This window comes from Lepidothrix coronata, unplaced genomic scaffold, assembly GCF_001604755.1.
Source record: "Lepidothrix coronata isolate B3197 unplaced genomic scaffold, Lepidothrix_coronata-1.0 Scaffold236, whole genome shotgun sequence".
Lineage (NCBI taxonomy): Eukaryota > Metazoa > Chordata > Aves > Passeriformes > Pipridae > Lepidothrix > Lepidothrix coronata.
Window position 1 is genome coordinate 765106 of NW_016690416.1, and position 17371 is coordinate 782476.

At 43.8% G+C, this 17371-nt stretch overlaps 1 protein-coding gene across 5 annotated transcripts in view; it reads left to right on the forward strand.

Moving 5' to 3' along the window:
* FSTL4 (follistatin like 4) overlaps nt 1–17371 on the forward strand; it is a 199749-nt gene that overhangs the window by 176541 nt on the left and 5837 nt on the right. For 3 of the 5 annotated variants that reach the window (XM_017834624.1, XM_017834627.1, XM_017834628.1), the window contains 7 exons: nt 2491–2652; nt 3659–3793; nt 5314–5340; nt 9687–9805; nt 12400–12549; nt 13115–13222; nt 16212–16321. In XM_017834624.1, the coding sequence (XP_017690113.1) occupies nt 2491–2652; nt 3659–3793; nt 5314–5340; nt 9687–9805; nt 12400–12549; nt 13115–13222; nt 16212–16321 (811 nt within the window). The remainder of the gene's footprint in view (nt 1–2490; nt 2653–3658; nt 3794–5313; nt 5341–9686; nt 9806–12399; nt 12550–13114; nt 13223–16211; nt 16322–17371) is intronic. The other 2 variants (XM_017834626.1, XM_017834625.1) reach the window with 2 other exon arrangements.

Consider the following 17371-nt stretch of genomic DNA (forward strand, 5'->3'; position numbering starts at 1 on the left):
AGAGCATTAAATTGGTGATGACTGGGATGGGCTCTGTCTCTGAGAGCTGGCAGGTGAGAAGAAGACACCAGGCTTGGAGTGACATTGCTCTGATGCCTTTGGCCATGAGGCATCTCAGCCAAATCAGTTGATTTCATCCGGATTTGGGCACTTGACCTCCTTGGATGTTGTAAATTTTTTTCCTCTGGGTTTGTAGGAGACACAGCACCTTCCAGCTGTGAGTCTGAATAAATCACAGGGGCTTTCAGTGCACCTCAGTTAGTAAATCATTTCATTCACAAAATGTTACTAGTAGCAAGCAAATAATAGGTGAGACAAGCATTGATTGCAGGACCTTCATAAAATTCTGTCAAAGTGGACAAAAATTACTGTCTTTATCGTGTTTTACCTGGACACACTGACTCAGGGAAATTTAAGTTCATTTTCTAAGGTACTGATGAAATGACTCCCAGTCTTATTCCCCAGAATTGCTTGGGAACTGTGCCTTAAATAAACACAGGGATGGCTGCAACAGCCACCAGCACCTCCAGCAGCAGGTCCCTTCTCCTGCTCTCCTCCCCCTTGGATTTGTCACCTCCTGAAGTCAGGAGGGGCTGCAAACCTGACAGTAATGTGGGGAAGAGGAGATAAAATGGTAGTAAATGCTTTTATTTAGAAATTGAACACTCAGTTTAATAAAACAAACCTGGTCTTTTTGGTAACGCCCTGATTAAAAAGCTATTGGATGGTGCTTCCCTCACCTTACAACATATTTTATTTTCTTTTCAAGTAGTGGAAATAGAAGACAGGGAACTAAACTCACAGGTCCAGTGCAGAGGTGGAGTTCAAAGCCATTCCTTTGCTAGAAGTCCCTGTTTTTTTTTTCCCTCTCCAGTTGGCTGTAGGCGTTTCCTCTCACATTACACTTCAACAGTCTCTCACTTTTAAAGCCATAAAACCCAAGTAGACTTGAGGGCTTTCTGTCGGGGCTGATTTCCTTCCAAGCTGACGACTCAGCTCTGGTTAATGCTTGGCAGTTGGTGGAGAAGACAGAAGTAAAATACATCTCTCTCTGGTAAGACCCATAAAAAATAGAAATAGGAAGATGGAAAGTGTGTGCTGGAGAATGTATTTATTTAAACTGTCTCCATATGGATGTATAGACACATAACAAGCTGCAAACCAGGATTTCATTTTATTCTAAAGCAACTGTTAAGACAATTTAGTTTTGATAATCCTGGAGCCTAATGAGTTACTATATAAAAATAGAGCACTGAGTTTGATACCTTAAGCCAGTGATTTCCAGAAGAAGTTTGTTATTAACTCATTCAGGCTTTCTTAAAAAAAACAAACAAACAAAACACAACCCACAAATCTTCCTCTGTCCTCCACCAGTGCCAGCAGTTGTTGTTCATTTTCCTCAGCTACATCATGGGCCCCAAAATCTCCTAATCTGGTGGAAAAGTTGAGCCCTTCATTATGAAACACAAACACCATCAGCCCTGTTATGGCACATCCTCACATTTCCTTTTATTTGTCCCTTGAGGTGAAAGAGTCTCACTGCTGTCTTTCACTGATGTTGCAATATTGCAAATTCTTTTTGTAGTTTGTGAGTAAATTGGTAAGAAAGAGTTAATGGGTGGTATTAAGCCTTGTTGGTTTGAGCAGTGAAGGCAACATGATTGAAAATCAATGAGCATCTTTGAAATTGTAATATAATTAGTAGTTCTGCCAATTGAGTATATTAAGTGGTTCAGAGGGGCCTTCCTGAAATGAGGTAAGTCACTTTTTGAAAACCTCTCAGTGAAAAGAAGTAATTGATAAACACTTTATTTATTCAGAATAAGAGGTAGTAAATACACAGGCTACTTCCTGATGGATATTCAGTTAATACTGAATATTAGGCTACTTCTAATAGGCAAAAACTCCAATTCCTTCCTTACTAGACTCAGTGAAGATTTGGAGTTTATCCTGTAACTTGTAAGTAGTAACTTGTAAATTAAAACCCACCTTAGGTTTTAGTCCAACTATTAAGTTTGATCAGTCACTTAATGAAAGCAAGAACAAGCAAGAGTGGTGTAAATACAAAATTGGATCTCAGAGTTGCTCCCTGGCCTTGGTGTGTTAGTTTACTATTTTCTGTTACAGAATCAGAGGATCACAGAATGGTTTGGGTTGGAAGAGACCTTAAAGCCCATCTCATCCCACCCCCCTGCCATGGGCAGGGACACCTTCCACCAGCCCAGGTTGCTCCAAGCCCTGTCCAACCTGGCCTTGGACACTTCCAGGGGTGGGGCAGCCACAGCTTCTCTGGGCAACCTGGGCCAGGGCTTGGGAAATTATTTTCTGTGTCCTGCCCCCCAGGCTGAGCTGTAGGAAACCATTCCTGGAGCTTGCCCTGGAGGCCAGAGCGCTGTTTCTCTGCCCAGCTCCAGGCTCAGGGCTCTCTGCAGCTCTGGGGGGTGGCACCAGTGGGGGGGTTCCGAGTGCCCAATCCCTTGTTTCCCGCAGTGCCTCCGGTGATCCGGGTGTACCCCGAGACGCAGGCGCAGGAGCCGGGCGTGTCCGCCAGCCTCAGATGTCACGCCGAGGGCATCCCTAATCCCCGAATTACCTGGCTCAAGAACGGCATCGATATCACGCCCAAACTGTCCAAACAGCTCTCGCTCCTCGGTAAGAATAGAATTTTGATTAATTAAAGTATTGTAGACGGGGATTAAGGAGGATTATTTTGCACTTTAAACCAGAAGTTCTTGTACTTTGCTAAGCCGCAGTTGTTGGAAATCGTGTTACAAACCCCCTGTTCTTTCTTTTTATCTTTCTCCTGTGAATTCCTCGGGAAACGCGGTATCGATTGATGTAAGTGGGGAAGGCATTCTGTTCAAAGGCAGCCTGCCTGCTCCTCCACTGCCTGGCTTCTTGGGCACAGCACATCACAAGAGAAATGCATTAAATTATTTGAAGAGAAATCCATTAAATTATTTGTTCAGATCTAAGCCCACACTGGATGGGGGTCGGTGGAGAATCAGGTACACGCTGGGCTCTCTGAAGGAATTGGGCTCAGCTCCTGTCTGTCCCTGTTCAAATGAGGGTGCACCAGACACAGCAAAAGGCAAAAATACTTACTTGCAATTTTATGTGTGAAAGTATTAACACCCCCCCAATACATGTCCCAGTGTGGCTGTGGTGGATTGCAGCCCTCAGCCAGTGTGGGCAGCACTGATATCCCTGCAAGTTGGGTGTGGTAACTCAACATCTTTCAAAGGTTTTAGGCAGTGGTCCCACTCTGGAAAGCAAAATGGTGGGAAGAACTGTAGAGAGACCCCTCCCAAACCAAAGGTTTTGGTGATCTGACAAAAAACAGTTTGCAAATTTGAAGTTATTTTTTCTTCACTAAAACCAAAGCAATTTTTTAACAGGAAGAAGAAATAAATGAAATGTAATTTATTATTGGTTCTCAGTATTGTTCTTTGTTCTTTTCTGGTGTGGAGTGTGTATGTGCTAAAGGAAAGAAGCAAAACATGAGAATCCCCAGAAACCTGTAGTTCCATATGGGGAAACAGGGTGAAGCCACCCTCTTGAGCCATCACTGAGTGGCTGTGACGATGGAAGGCAATTAAGGACATGAACAGCAATTAGCAGTGGTGAGAAACTCTGTTTATGAGTGTCTTTCTTCCAGCAAATGGGAGTGAACTCCACATCAGCAGCGTTCGGTACGAGGACACTGGTGCCTACACCTGCATTGCCAAAAATGAGGTGGGAGTGGACGAGGATATATCTTCACTTTTCATCGAAGATTCAGCAAGAAAGACCCGTAAGCTTCATTTTCCATGGATTTATTTGTTTAAAGGATGTACAAATGTGATGGCATACATGTAATTTAATAGCTCAGGCCATTTGCATGCAGTTTGTTGGACTGTTCCATAAGGTAATGACAGTTCTGACTGCACTTTGATCAGAGGGTTGGATACTTTTTTGGGTAGGAATCACTCAGAGAAGGTAAAATCTTGCCCAGGCCAGTGGTGCCTTTCATGTGCCAGAAGTACACTGAGTGTGGGATGGGTAACAGCTTTATTAGAGTAGAAAATTGGCAATAACTTTGGATATCAGAGAATCCAAAATGTAGTATTTTGTCAAATTCTATAAATCTCATTGATTTCTGTACGAGATTTCTTCTTTTGAAGCCAGTTACCAGTCGAAGTTCTCAAATATTTAGATGTTTGAAAAATGTAGTGATTAAATTATTTCTTTTACCTGTTTTTACATCACTAACTAGCAGAATAGGTTTCCCTCAGTGTGAAATTATCTTCAGCTTCAAAGACAAATATTCTTCCCTCCTGTCTCCTGGAGGAGTGTGGCAGTGTTACCATGACCACACTGTCCCCAAAACACAATTACTGAAGGAGCTGATTAGTTGCCCCAATGGAAAAGCTCCCAGAGGCCTGATCCTTCCTAATTCTGCCATTCTTAACTACTTGGGAGATTGCCTGGGTTTATGGTGGTACTAAAAGTTTAGGTGCAAATGGGATTTTTGCTGCTTTTCTGGCTGTTAATATAGAGCAAGAATTGGAAACAAAGTTACCCATAAATATAGGCCCCTGTGGAGAATCTTTGGAAAATATATTCTATTCTTCATTAACCAGATTCATGTACTCTTTTTAACATTGGTCATTTTCCCTTGAATTCTGGAGCAAAGGAAATTACAGGATGTTGAGAAATAATTGGATCTATCTTAAACAGAAGTTCAAATGCAGGTGTACTTTCAAAGTGTATCTGAATTCTAAAAGAGAATGGAGTTGCATGAAGATCCAAGAAAAATGCAGCCAAGTGTGTGGCTGCTGTAGCTGCCAGTCTCAGGCTTCTTCTGAAAGACGTTGGTGGACCTGGCAGTGCTGGGTTAATGGTTGGACTCGATGATCTTAGAGGTCTTTTCCAACCTTGATGAGTCAATAATTCCATGTCATGTTTCCTTGTTGAACCTGCACAGACAATCCCAGCCTGTGCTGTGCCTCCAGCTGCATTTGAAGGGAACAGCTTCTCTTTGGGAGGTCACTGATCTTTGCACAGGCTGCAGTCCCCCTTCATTTCAGGCAGGACTTCTTCCATGACAAAGTTTCTGAATTGTCTCTAGAGGGGCAAATGTATTTAGAACTCTCTGTCTTTCCTGATATTTTACTTGAATGAATGTTACAAAGTTTTCACCAATTAAACAGTTCATGTAAACGTGAGTATTTATTCAGTTACTTGCTACAATGAAAGTTTTGACATTGTTTTGTTGTTTTTTTTTTCTTTTCCTGGTTATTTTCTGGCTTTCCCAATATTCTGATGCTGCAGTTGCAAACATACTGTGGCGAGAGGAAGGTACTGCAGTAAAGTTCTTTTGTTGTAGTGATAATGTGCTTGTCTGCTTTAATAATTCCATGATGGGCCATTCTCCACTGACTTACCACTAACCCTGTCAGCTTTCACAGTTACCAGATTAAGTACAGACCAGACATTTAAAAGCTAAGTTATTCAAATAAGAGATGTCACTCTCCTACCTATAACTTCTTCCATTTTCCCACTCTGAAATAAGGGATGACCATAAAATATATAAAAATACGAATTTTATATGTACTGCCACAAATGTGAGTAGCCTGAGATTCTGAAGCTGCATTAACAATCACACAAGTGTCAAAGTGCTCCCAAATTACCATAATTGAACAAGTAAGGCATAAATTCAATACATTGCATTTTTCAGCAAGCAATTCAAGCTCTTCCTTTTCAGTAGCATGTATTGATGTGTTCTAGGTGAGCAGCAAAAATTGTGTTCTTGACCGTTAGGCAAAAAAAACCTAAACCACAACAGATTTTCTTCCTTCTCTCTGTTAAATCGATGCAGGGTAAAGGTTGCCCCATTTCTCCTTGTTTTAATTGGCAGTTAAGATCTCTGGTTTGATCAAATTTATAGTGTGCCCTGCACAAGGTCAACATCTGTGTGTCTTGGAAGCCAAATTAGGAAAAATAAACCATCCTAAGCAGCTAATTGACCCAAAGATATTATGGAGGCCCTTGAAGTGAAAAATTGTCTGATTTTGTGCATGCTTGTGCTGTCATAATTCCCAAAACATCCTGTAAGGTGCATCATGCAATGGCCCAAGGGGCTCTCCCAGAGGTTGTCCATCTGTCCCTGGGGTTGTGGAGCCACGGGGTGTGGATGGGGACCCTCAGGCTCCTGGAGGGCTGTGGGCAAGGTGTCCACTCACTGCAGGAAGGGTCTGGGGTTGAAGTTCAGGTGTAAGGCAGTTCTTAGATCTGCCAGTTCTTAGATCTGCCAGCTGCATGTGAGGCAGATGGGACCTTGGTGTCCTTCTAGCTGGGTGGGAAAGGTCTCTGTGCAGTGACAAGCTGCTGTGGGCCACGTCCCCCTGCCCACTGCAGACACCCTCCCTCCATCCCCTGACTCCTCTGGGAAGGGCTGCCCCGCTCCCTTCACCCCTTCACAAGTGGTGCCTCCAGGACCCAAAACAGCACTTGGGCTTCATGCCCTCAGCGTGGAGCTTTCTGCATGGCTGGGGCTCAGCACAGAGGATTTTAGGGGCAGAAGGAAGGTGCCAGTGCTTAGTGATGGGTGCTGCACCCTGGGTGTGCCTCTGTTGGCTGCAAACAGGCACACAGAGCAAATACACTGCATGAGCTCTGAGTCAGTCCAGCCCAAGCCAAATGCAGCTGGCTGGAGGTCAGGAGAGGTGGCACAGCCACCTAACCCAGCACTTCTTCCCAAATACCCCCAAGTGCCTGGTGCAGGGCCCTGAGGAGGCTCTTCACTGCTGATGTTCCTGTAAATGGCATTACAGGCACTAAGAATTGCTGTCTCCCTTCTGCTTGCAAATGAAATCTCTGGGGCTTCTAATCAGTCCAGCATCTTCTGCACAGTGCTGTTTATGTACAGCATCCCTTCTGCTCCTTTTTAAAGAAAGCAGTTGGATAACCCCACCAGATGCAGAAGTACAATAATATTTAAAGAACAGCTAAGAAGTTGGTTGCAGAAAGTCTTATTATGGTTTTGCTAAACAATATGGACTTACTGCTTATCAACCTTGCACATTTTAAATAAAAGTATGAGCAATGTAGAGGCAAAACATGGGCAGTAAAAGCAGATTTACTATTGATGTTCCTAAACAATTCAGTATCTGTAGAGCAGGTTTATTCCCCTGCCTGTGTTGTTCTGTAGTATTTGATGGGCACATTTGTTCCAGACAAAGAATCCATCAAACAAACTTTAAGCATGTGGAATCTTGGCACAGAGAGGGCTGGAAGACAGGAATGGTATTTTTGTTTTTACATTTTCATATATTCTTTCAATTCCATTAAAAATGAATTTGCTATACAGGTGAGGTATGTTGCCTTTCCTTATACCTTTAGTTTTTGAACTGGTTGTGCCATCCAACCTGAAAAAAAGAAAACCCCTCCTCATTAGTGCCCCAATTCCCAATCTAGTACCTGCCTTACTGGTATAAATAATACAAAATACCCCACTGCCCACCTATGTACTGAAATAATCCCCTGGACCAAGGAGTTGCAGCAGTAGAATCAGGAGTGGAATCTGTTTTACTGGTGTCCATGAGATTGTTTAGGATGTACCCCAATCAAGATTTAGAAAATGCTTCATAAGTCACAGTAAAGTACCTACTTTGTCTGGTAAAAAACCTGCTTGGTCTAAAAATCAGTGTGAAGATCAATCTCTAAAAAAAAAATAATTTAAATTGATAAACTTTTTTAAAAAGAGAGTACCTGAATGCTCTCAGTAATTTGTAGCATATTTTAATCAGTCAGCAGAAAAGCTTGGGCTCATTTTACTGTAAAATAAGTGGTGTGACTTACCAAGTCAAGACTCTAAACCTGCTGGGGTAAAATTGTTGTCATAGTATTTTTGTGGGAAATTAAGGTCTTACTTCTTAAACACACCCTCATTGTAATGGGATCATCAGACAAAATCACGCTACTATTGTGCATGAAAATAATGATAATGAGCATCCTCACAGTGGTCGTGATTGATTGCCTGCCTGTTTCCACTTCTTAGGATTAAAATCCTTTCCCCATGGAATATGTGCACTCATTCCAGGCCAGGGTCAAACTCTGCCCTCTGTTGTGTTCACTCAAATCCCACTGAGGCAGGTGGGAGTTGTGTGTGTTCTGGGAGGGCAGGTTTTGGTCCAAAGTGCCCAAACGAAATGTTTTACCAATATACTTGAAACAAAATTAACCCTTAGTCCATAAAAGAACTTAGTCCTCAGTGGAATTTTTGTAGCTTTTTTTTCCTCCATGCATGATCCCTCACTGTGGCATCACATTTAAGGATCTCCTGTACCCACCTGATGCCCCAACTGGGGGATTTCTGTGCTATGGTTTAGAGGGACTCAACTTGCACGTTGTGAGTGCAGCAAACATCACATGCTGAGACATTTGTGCTCTGAAGCCACTGATTTGGCACCAAAGGAGGGGTTTTTAGCACCAAAAAAACCCCTTCTAGCATTACTAGATACTATATATTGTACAACATTTTCCAAAAATGCATTTATCCATGTTTTGACTGTGAAGTTTTCTGGGATGATTTAGTAGATCTCAATCCTGCAAACGCTTCAGAAATGTGAGAAATTCTGTCACTATGAGTGGTGCTTAAAGCTGCCACCACAGGACCAGCCAAGGGAATTTTTAACACTCCAACTATTCCATAGAACCAGGACCTTATTTCTCCATGAAATTAATTAGAAATTACAAATGATAACATCACCATTTTGTTGGCAGAGAAGTACACTCTCAACACTGCTGGGGTGACAGTGGTCATTGCAAACACTTTCTGGTGGTGGTGTGAAAAAGATGGAAGGATGCTTGGATCTTTGGAACTAGAGTGAAAAGATCCTCAACATTTCTCAAACATGCTCGTTGCTGCAACTGCATGTAGTGAAGAACAACCAAATTATCAGTGTTTTAAGGTGTTTCTGCAGGACAGAAATGATAAAATACAGTCTCCTAACAGCAAAGCAGTGACGATCCAGCCAGTTTTCCAAATCTCCTGGAATGCCCCAGTTGGATAAATGAGTGCTGTTGTGTTGCTGAACTACTCCACATTTGTGAATTACACTTTGCAAGATTTCAAAAATGTATTTATTTTGGTGGCTGTAGTTAGTTCATCCAGATAGGTTAAGAAAATAGACAAATCTGTATATTTTCATCCATGGAACAGATGCTGAGCACTTTCATTTTGCATGGCAGTTACAAGAGGTCAAGTTGCCTGTAACAGAATGGCCTTCAGATTAATTTTAACTAAAGCTTTTCTTTCAGTTCTCAAATTATTATCAGTCTGGTTTTGATGAAATCATAGGGAAAAAAACTGATCTGAGGGAGTTAGCAGTGCAGTAGAAGGGCTTCCTGTGATCAAATCCTGCTTTGGTACCTATTTCCAAGAGCTGACCACAGTTATTTGAGTACAACCACCGCCACCAAGGCAATGCATTTTTGAATGTGTCTGTACCTCTTCACTCCTTGAAGCCCTCGTTGTGACATGAACTTTGATTTTGTGAATGCACCGACTGCATCCAAATGACCAACTTTTATGTAAGGCAGATTTTGTTTGCTGGGGGAGGAGGGCGAGTCCTTTAAGTCCTAACAGCTGTGGGTACATACCAAAAAAAAATCCCACTTCTTTTGCTTTATGCCCCTTCAAGGCCTGAGTGTGGGGAATATGTTCTATGTCTTTTCCGATGATGGGATCACGGTCCTGCAGCCAAACGAATGCGAAATCCGGAGACACATCAGGCCCGAAGAGAGGATTTTCACCACTTATGTAAGTCCTAAGCCCAGCAGCTACAGCTGGGAAACTTCCTGTTAATCTCTTCAAAGGTTGTTATTGCTGAAGGACCTGTTTGCCACGGGAGTGTTTGGAGCTGGGTGGGTTTCGTGCAGCATCCCTGAGGTGCAACATCTTCTCTGGAAAATCAAGGGAACCACGGAAGTTCTAAGGCTGCCGTGGAGGATTAGTGACATGCTGCAGAGAATTTGACTAGTTTTCATGTAAGCAAAGACTTTCATTTGTCCTCTTTGATCTGTTTAGTTATCAGTGCCCCAAAGTTGTAGCTGGGCTTTGGGGAAGGTACAGAAGCCAGGAGCAGAGAGATGCACACATCACTCACTGTGCTCCTTTTACTGATGGCTCCACAGGCAGAGCAGTGGGTCCTTTGGGCTGCTTCCTGCTCTGTAGAAAAGGTTTCCCATGTTAAACCCCAGCAGGGAGGTGAATAGGAATGCCAGAAGATGGTTATGCCATGCAGGTCCTGTGCATCTTCTGACACTGAAACAGAGCCCTGCACGCTGTGTTTGCTGCTGGCACTTTTCTGTCAGCACTGAGTTTACTTAACCCTTGCTTTAGGAAATCCCAAGGAACATTTGTTCAGTTGTCAGTGGATGTCAAGCACTGGAGCTCAGCATGGCCAGTGGGTCACACATGCCTGGAGGCTCTGGGAGGCCAGAGCTCTCGGTGACCTGTGCCATGTATTCCTGTGCAGTAACACACATCGTGGATATCCTCGTGAAAATGTCAATTCTCGTAAAACCCAGTGCTGAAATACATCCAGAAATGGTTTTTTAGTTACTCCCTTATTTAGTTTTTATTTTTTAAAAAAGGGAAGCTTGGATTGTGGCTCCCTTCCGAAAAAAAGACTCAGCCTTGCTTTCAATTTTGGGAGGAATAGAAGGGGACAATCACTATTGTGAGCCCTGCAGGCTGGGTCAGGCTCTGCTGCTATGGGTCAAGATCTTCTTGTGAGTCTGTATTTCATATTTTCTAAATCTCAATATATTTGTGGTTGATATTGATTTTTTTTTCCACTAGTTTTAATATACCTTGGAAGAAATCCAGACTGATGCTCACCCCAGGGCTGGTCCTTAGTGGATAATATTATTAAGCCACACTTGAGCTGTTGCTTCTCAAAGACAGAATTCTTGTGTTTCTTTTCCAAAGAGCTGTAAATATCGAAGAGGTGGTCCTGGAGAAACAGTTTGAAAAGAAAAAAGGAGAGAGGGCACTTAAGGAAATAATGTCAGCACAGTGGTGGGCATAAAAGGGATTTTCAGCATCATCACTTGGCTGCCTTTCAGAGACACCTCTGAGGGTTTCCTGCAGATATCATAGAGCCCTTTCCCTTGATCTGGGGATGGTTGACCTTTTTTTCCTCCCTTTTGCCTTTTACTATCTTGAGTGTTTTCTACATAGGCAGTGACAGCAGCCTGCAACTTCAGGAGGGATTCTACAACAAAGGTTTCATTTGCTATTAGAGGGCACAAAAGCAGGTAGAGCAGCTGAGCTGCACTGCAGCAGAAAGTCCTGTGACCTTTCTCTGCTCCTGTTGGCTTGAATGGATATTCTGTTGTGAGACCTGAGGATGAGGAGAGCAGGTTGGAGGCTGTCAGGTGCTTGGCTGTGTGAACAGCTGCTGGAAGCCCAAATCTGAGCTGGTGTAGCATCTTTTAGCTTGCCTTAGTGTCCATTCCCAGCCTGGCTGGAGGGACAGAAAGGAAAATGCAGCCATGCTATTAAGTCTTGTGTATTCAACCCTTACTCATGGTCTCCACCAAGGCACCTACCAACAGAGCTGTGCTGCTTAGAGGTGATATCTTTTTATCCATAATTGTTGCACATGGTGTGAATCTGGTCCTGTGAAGGGCCAGGAGTTGGACTCAATGATCCTTGTGGGTCCCTTCCAACTCAGGATCTTCTTTCTCTCTTTTCTCTTTTCTCTCTTTTCTCTCTCTTCCCTCTTTCTCTTTCTCTTCTCTTCTCTTCTCCACAGGACTCAGTGAGTGGAGGATCAGAGACAAAATATAGCATCGGGCAACTGTGAACAGGATTTGGTCCAAAGCAGCAGGATTTGGTTCCTTTTCAATGGGGAAGTTTCTGGTGCTGTAGGATTCTGCCTGTTTTGCTGCTGTTTCCCTGAGCACAAGTGTTTTTAGAGCATGGTCTCCTGCACAGAAAATGAAGACTTTATGAAAAATATGAAGCAGTGGTTCAGTTAATGTAAATCCCTGTTTTTTCAAAGCACAGAGTGATATTTCTGTTGCTAATAAATGCTGACAGCACTGCAAGCCTTGATGAACCTCAGTGCACTTCAAAAGATCGATCCATGGGCTGTGTGGTTATTTAAATTCAATATATGTTTGCAGGAGGTCCAGCTGTTTAATGTCACTGTACAGAGCCAGGCTGCAGTGTGGTACACGATAAATTAATTATTTCATGTTTTCCAGGAAAGAAAGGGGAAAAATATCATCCTCTCAGAATCCCCAGGGATTTTTTTCCAATGGTTTTCAAGTCTAAGCTTCTTGCTGCTCCAGGCCCTGAACTTGTAGGAATTAAATCTTTTCTTTTTTTTTCTTTTCCCTCAGGAGGAAATCTGTCCTAGAGTGGAAGGTGAAGACACTCAGTCCTGCCTCTGGGCTTCAGCAGTCAATGTCAGAGACAAGTACATTTATGTGACACAGCCTAAGCAGAACAGAGTCCTGATAATTGATATCCAGACTCAGAAAGCCATACAGGTACTTACAAGTGAATGTGTTATTCACTGTTGGCAAAAGACTCAATACAGGACAAAAAAATTAGCTCTTTGCCCAGTGGATCTCTTGACATTACTAAAAAGCTGGACCTGTGTTGCTTTCACCTGTGGGGTCACACTGTCATTCCTTGTTCTGTAACCTGACAGGAAAAGACTCCTCTGGGGGTTGGAGTTCATAGTCTCAGGGCTACATCTGCAGCCAGGCTTGCTGTGAGTCTGGTAAAATAATGCTGGGATGAATTTCTGACTTAGCTGCCTGTGCTGGGTCATCAGCAGGTTGGGAAGAATGAGCTGGTGTGGCTACAGTTTAAGCACAAATTGGCCCCTGATCTACTGGCTGTAAGTAACAGCTTAAGATGGAGTGATGTCTACCCAGGAAATGGCAGCAGAGCCAAATGTTTGTGCTGCTGCTGATCCTCCAGCTGCTCTGAGGGCAGAGCTGCACGGGGAGTGTCCCAGGGTGCATGGGATGCCTGCAGTGAACTCATGTCATATTTGTCCTGGGCCTTTGGGCCACTGTGTAAATAACTGTCTCTGGTTTTTTTAAGTCCTTGTATGTGGACCCATTACCAACCAAACTACATTATGACAAGTCCCACGACCAAGTGTGGGTGCTCAGCTGGGGGGACATGAGGAAATCCTCAACCACACTGCAGGTGAGTCCTGACCTGCCAGAGCCTTTGCTCTTCCTGGGCTCAGCATCACTGATAGCACGTTGGTGACTGGTGGGTTGCAGGTAATTAACAGCATTTAATGGTCTGGATACAAAGCTGCTGTTTCGTTTGCATATCCAGTGTGTTTTATTGAGCCCTCCTCTGTCCATCCTCACATATTTTTCCTGCTGTTTAATTTGTTTCTGAGCAATGACTGTGCCGCAGGCTGGCAGCAGGGCTCTGGTTTGTTTTCAGGCTGGTGGCAGAGCCAAGTGCCATAAAGTCATACAGCAAGGGCTGGCAGCTGGATAAGAGCAGGACAAGCCTGCTGTGCTCCACAGCACTGCTGAGACACCTCAAATCCTGAGGTCACTTTTGGGCCCCTCGCTCCAAGGCAGACATTGAGGGGCTGGAGTGTGTGCAGGGAAGGGAACGGAGCTGGGGAAGGGGCTGGAGCAGCAGGAGCAGCTGAGGGAGCTGGGGGGACTCAGCCTGGAGAAAAGGAGGCTCAGGGGGGACCTTCTGGCTCTGCAACTCCCTGACAGGAGGGGGGAGCCAGGGGGGGTGGTCAGGCTCTGCTCCCAGGGAACAAGGCACAGGAGGAGAGGAAACAGCCTCAGTTTGTGCCAGGGGTGGTTGAGGTTGGATATTAGCAGAAATTTCTTCACTGAAAGGGTTGTCCAGCCCTGGCACAGCTGCCCAGGACAGCAGTGCAGTCACTGTCCCTGGAGGAATTGAAAAGACATGTGGATGTGGCACCTGGCGACATGGTTTAGTGGTGGCCTTGGCAGTGCTGGGGGAATAGTTGGACTCGATAGTATTAGAGAATTTTCCCAACCTCTGTGATTCTGTGGTTCTATGGATCTCTCGCAGTAAAAGTCAAAGAAAAAGGAGCTCTCTAGGGCATGAAAAAAAAAACCCATAAACAGCAAAAGCAAAACCTCAGGAACAAATTCTGTCACTGGGTGTCAGTGACTCCACTGGAGGGGTGCCAGCCAGGTCCCTGGAGCTCCTCCACGCTCAGCACCATCAGACCCACGGTGATGTTGGGACACAGCACTGCACATGAGTGTGGGCAACTAAATTAGCTTCTGCTTCTGGATTACCTTGACAGATTCACTCTTCCATTAGCAGTACAGACACATGGAGAGTAGTCATCTAATTGGGTGTTTTGCTGCTGCTGTGTGTTATATGACAGAGTTGACACCAGAGCTGATTTGATCCATCCAGACAACCCTTCTCTAGTAGTTGTTTTCTGGCCCTTGCTGCCCAACCTTTCTAGAAATACAGGTGTCATGCAAATACTCCTGCCAGAAATGTGTGCTGGTAAGTCTACATTAAAGCACTCCTCAGGAGGCAGAGAAGAAAAGTGTCTGTGCTTTCTGACCTACAAACCTACAAACCTGGAGTCTACATTAGTCCTGGGGTTGCCCAAGGCTTCGCTGGAGATGCTGCTCTGTGAAGATGGGATGAGCCATTCCCACCAGCCACATGCTCCATCCAAGATAACGACTGCAGACTGTCAATAATAAAAACTGGAACAGCTACTCCATCGTGGGTGATTTCAGGAAGACACCAAAACCAGAAAGGGGGTGAATAAATGAGGGTTTGCAAGGCAATGCCACCACGTCGTCTCACCAGGGGATGAGCAGTTTCCTGTATATATACAGGGTATAAGGGGACAAAATGGGCTCTCTTTACCCTTTCTGACTTAATTTCTTCCATCCAGCTGTGAGAGGTTTGTGTAATTAAAGTAGAGATGGCACAAGCATGTCATTATTAGGAAGAACACACCACCTGCACAGTTGGAAACTTGTTAGAAGGCTCCAGCTCTCTAGTCCTTTCTGTTATCTTTAAGAAGTGCAGTTACACACAAAGAGGTGAGATTAGCATCAGCATCAGCAGATCCTTTCTTTTTTTCTGACCTTCCTTCCCAAAAGGCGGGCAGTGACTAATTTAGCAAAGTTCCTCCTTAAAACCTGCAGTGGTTACTTGCAGACATGCAATAAAACATCTTTTGTTAACAAAGATGCTGCTGCAGAGGTTGATTTAAATTTCCACTCGTGCTCTGGAAGTCAGGGATTCATCAAGCTGCCCGTGCAACCAACTAATGGGATGCTGTTGTTTAGCCATTACTGGCTTGTGGTAAGCAAATGTCTGGCCTCTTGAAAGCACTATGCAAGGGTGGACATCCTTCTTGAGCAATCTAATTGGAAGAAATCTAAATGGCATGACCAGAACAGCTGTCTGAACTAAACCTTTTAGGGATTTAGCATCTCTTTAATGAATTATGTAGCTATAAATTCAAAGCAACGACTGTTGCACATTAGAGCAACAGAAGTTCCTAACAAATGGACTAAAATCATCTTGAACCCAGCAATAAATTTGAGTATTTAGCATTTTAATTATTGAGAGGTTCTCCTTTCCAGAGCAGTGGAGGAGCTGAGTTCCCCTGGCCATGGAGATGTGTCCTGTGCTGGAGGACAGGACCAGGGGACAGCCAAAGGGCCCTTCTATGCCCCTCCCTGAACTTTACATGGTGCTATAGGTGGATGACCAGTTTTTCTCCTTCAAAGTGATAATTAGCTGCTGTGAGTTACTGTTTGATCCTTCAAGCTGGTAAATTATCACTGTGCATTTAAGTGAGATTAATAAATGTGACCATGAAATAGGTGTTTACTTTAGACAGTGAGGGATGAATTATTATGGTCCTAATGTTGTCATACTGCTTCAGCTCCTGCATGACTGCTCTTTCTCGAAATGTAAACCACTTAGGAAAGTCAAGTTGTGTACTTACCTTACAAATGTCAAGCCTCAAATACTATTTATTAGCACAACTTTTCAAGACATCGACACCAAACAGTGTTTTGAAGTCATTAATCAATTAAAGCCTGGGAAGAGCCACTGGGCCCTGTGCCTGTGTGTAATCTGTGTTTACCTTTCTGCTTTACTCCCTGCTCCTCCTGTGCTCAACCTGCTGTGTTTGTTGTAGGTGATCCCGGAGGCGAGCGCGGGGGAGGATCCGCGGGTGATCCGCACGCCCTTCCAAGGAGTGGAGGATTTTTTTATACCACCTACAAATCTTATTATTAATCATGTCAGGTAAGAAGTTATCTTAATGAACAGTAATGGTGACCAGGCTCCTCCCTTCTCATAACCTCAGAGCACTTTGCAAGTATGAATGAGTGAATGAATGAATCTGGGAGGAAGCTGGCTGCTTTTATTCCCGTTTTCACATGTGAAATGGAGAAATGGTTGAGCAAATTGCCAGTGGTTATTCAGCTAATCAATAAAACAGCAAGAGACAAGCCTGGATTTCCCTTAGACCTTGGCAGAGGCATTCAAGGCACTCGCCTTGGTCAGCCATCCCTCCTTGCAGCTTATGACACTCTGTCCTGGCTTGCTTGTGCCAGGAGTTTGATGGCCCAAAAATCACCCTTTCTTTACTCCAAATGATTTTATGGATCTGGGCAGAAACCTATGTCAAGGACTTATTGCTTGAAGTGGTAAAAGTGTACTCTGCCTGAAGCAGAAGGTTCTTCCACGTGTTTCCGACTTGGATCTCTGCGTGGGGTGTGTGGTTTGAGCAGAGAAATGGTGTGCACTGCACATTAACAAAATAAACCTCCATGAACCATCAGTTTTGAATGTTAATGTGATGTAGTGGTTAATGAGGTTGTGTAACTAACATACTAATAACTTGGAGTAATACTGGCTGCTTCCCAGCAGGCACAGGAAGCCTCCCATTAACATTATCAGAATTGATGATAACTGCACAGCAATTCATACTGTTCTTTCCATGTTACAACATAACAACTCTTAAACCATCTTCTGTCTCCTATATAGTTTAACTAAGCAAAACTCTCAAAAAACCATAATGTAAGTCCTTACATTAATCTTAGGTTTCCTGCAGGGAGCACTGGGAGGGGGGGGTCACACTTAAATGATTATATATTGAATCTGTTCCAAAATAAATAACTTTTCTTCCAGAAACACAAAATAATGATACATAGCTCATGGCTGTCACTTGTAATTTCTCTCTACTTCATTTTTCCAGTTTTCCCTCAAAATTTCATTGTGACTAATAGTAGTGCCAGGAGGTAAATGACTCTGCTGAATGTTAAAGCCTGAGCTGAGAAGGTGAAGATGGGG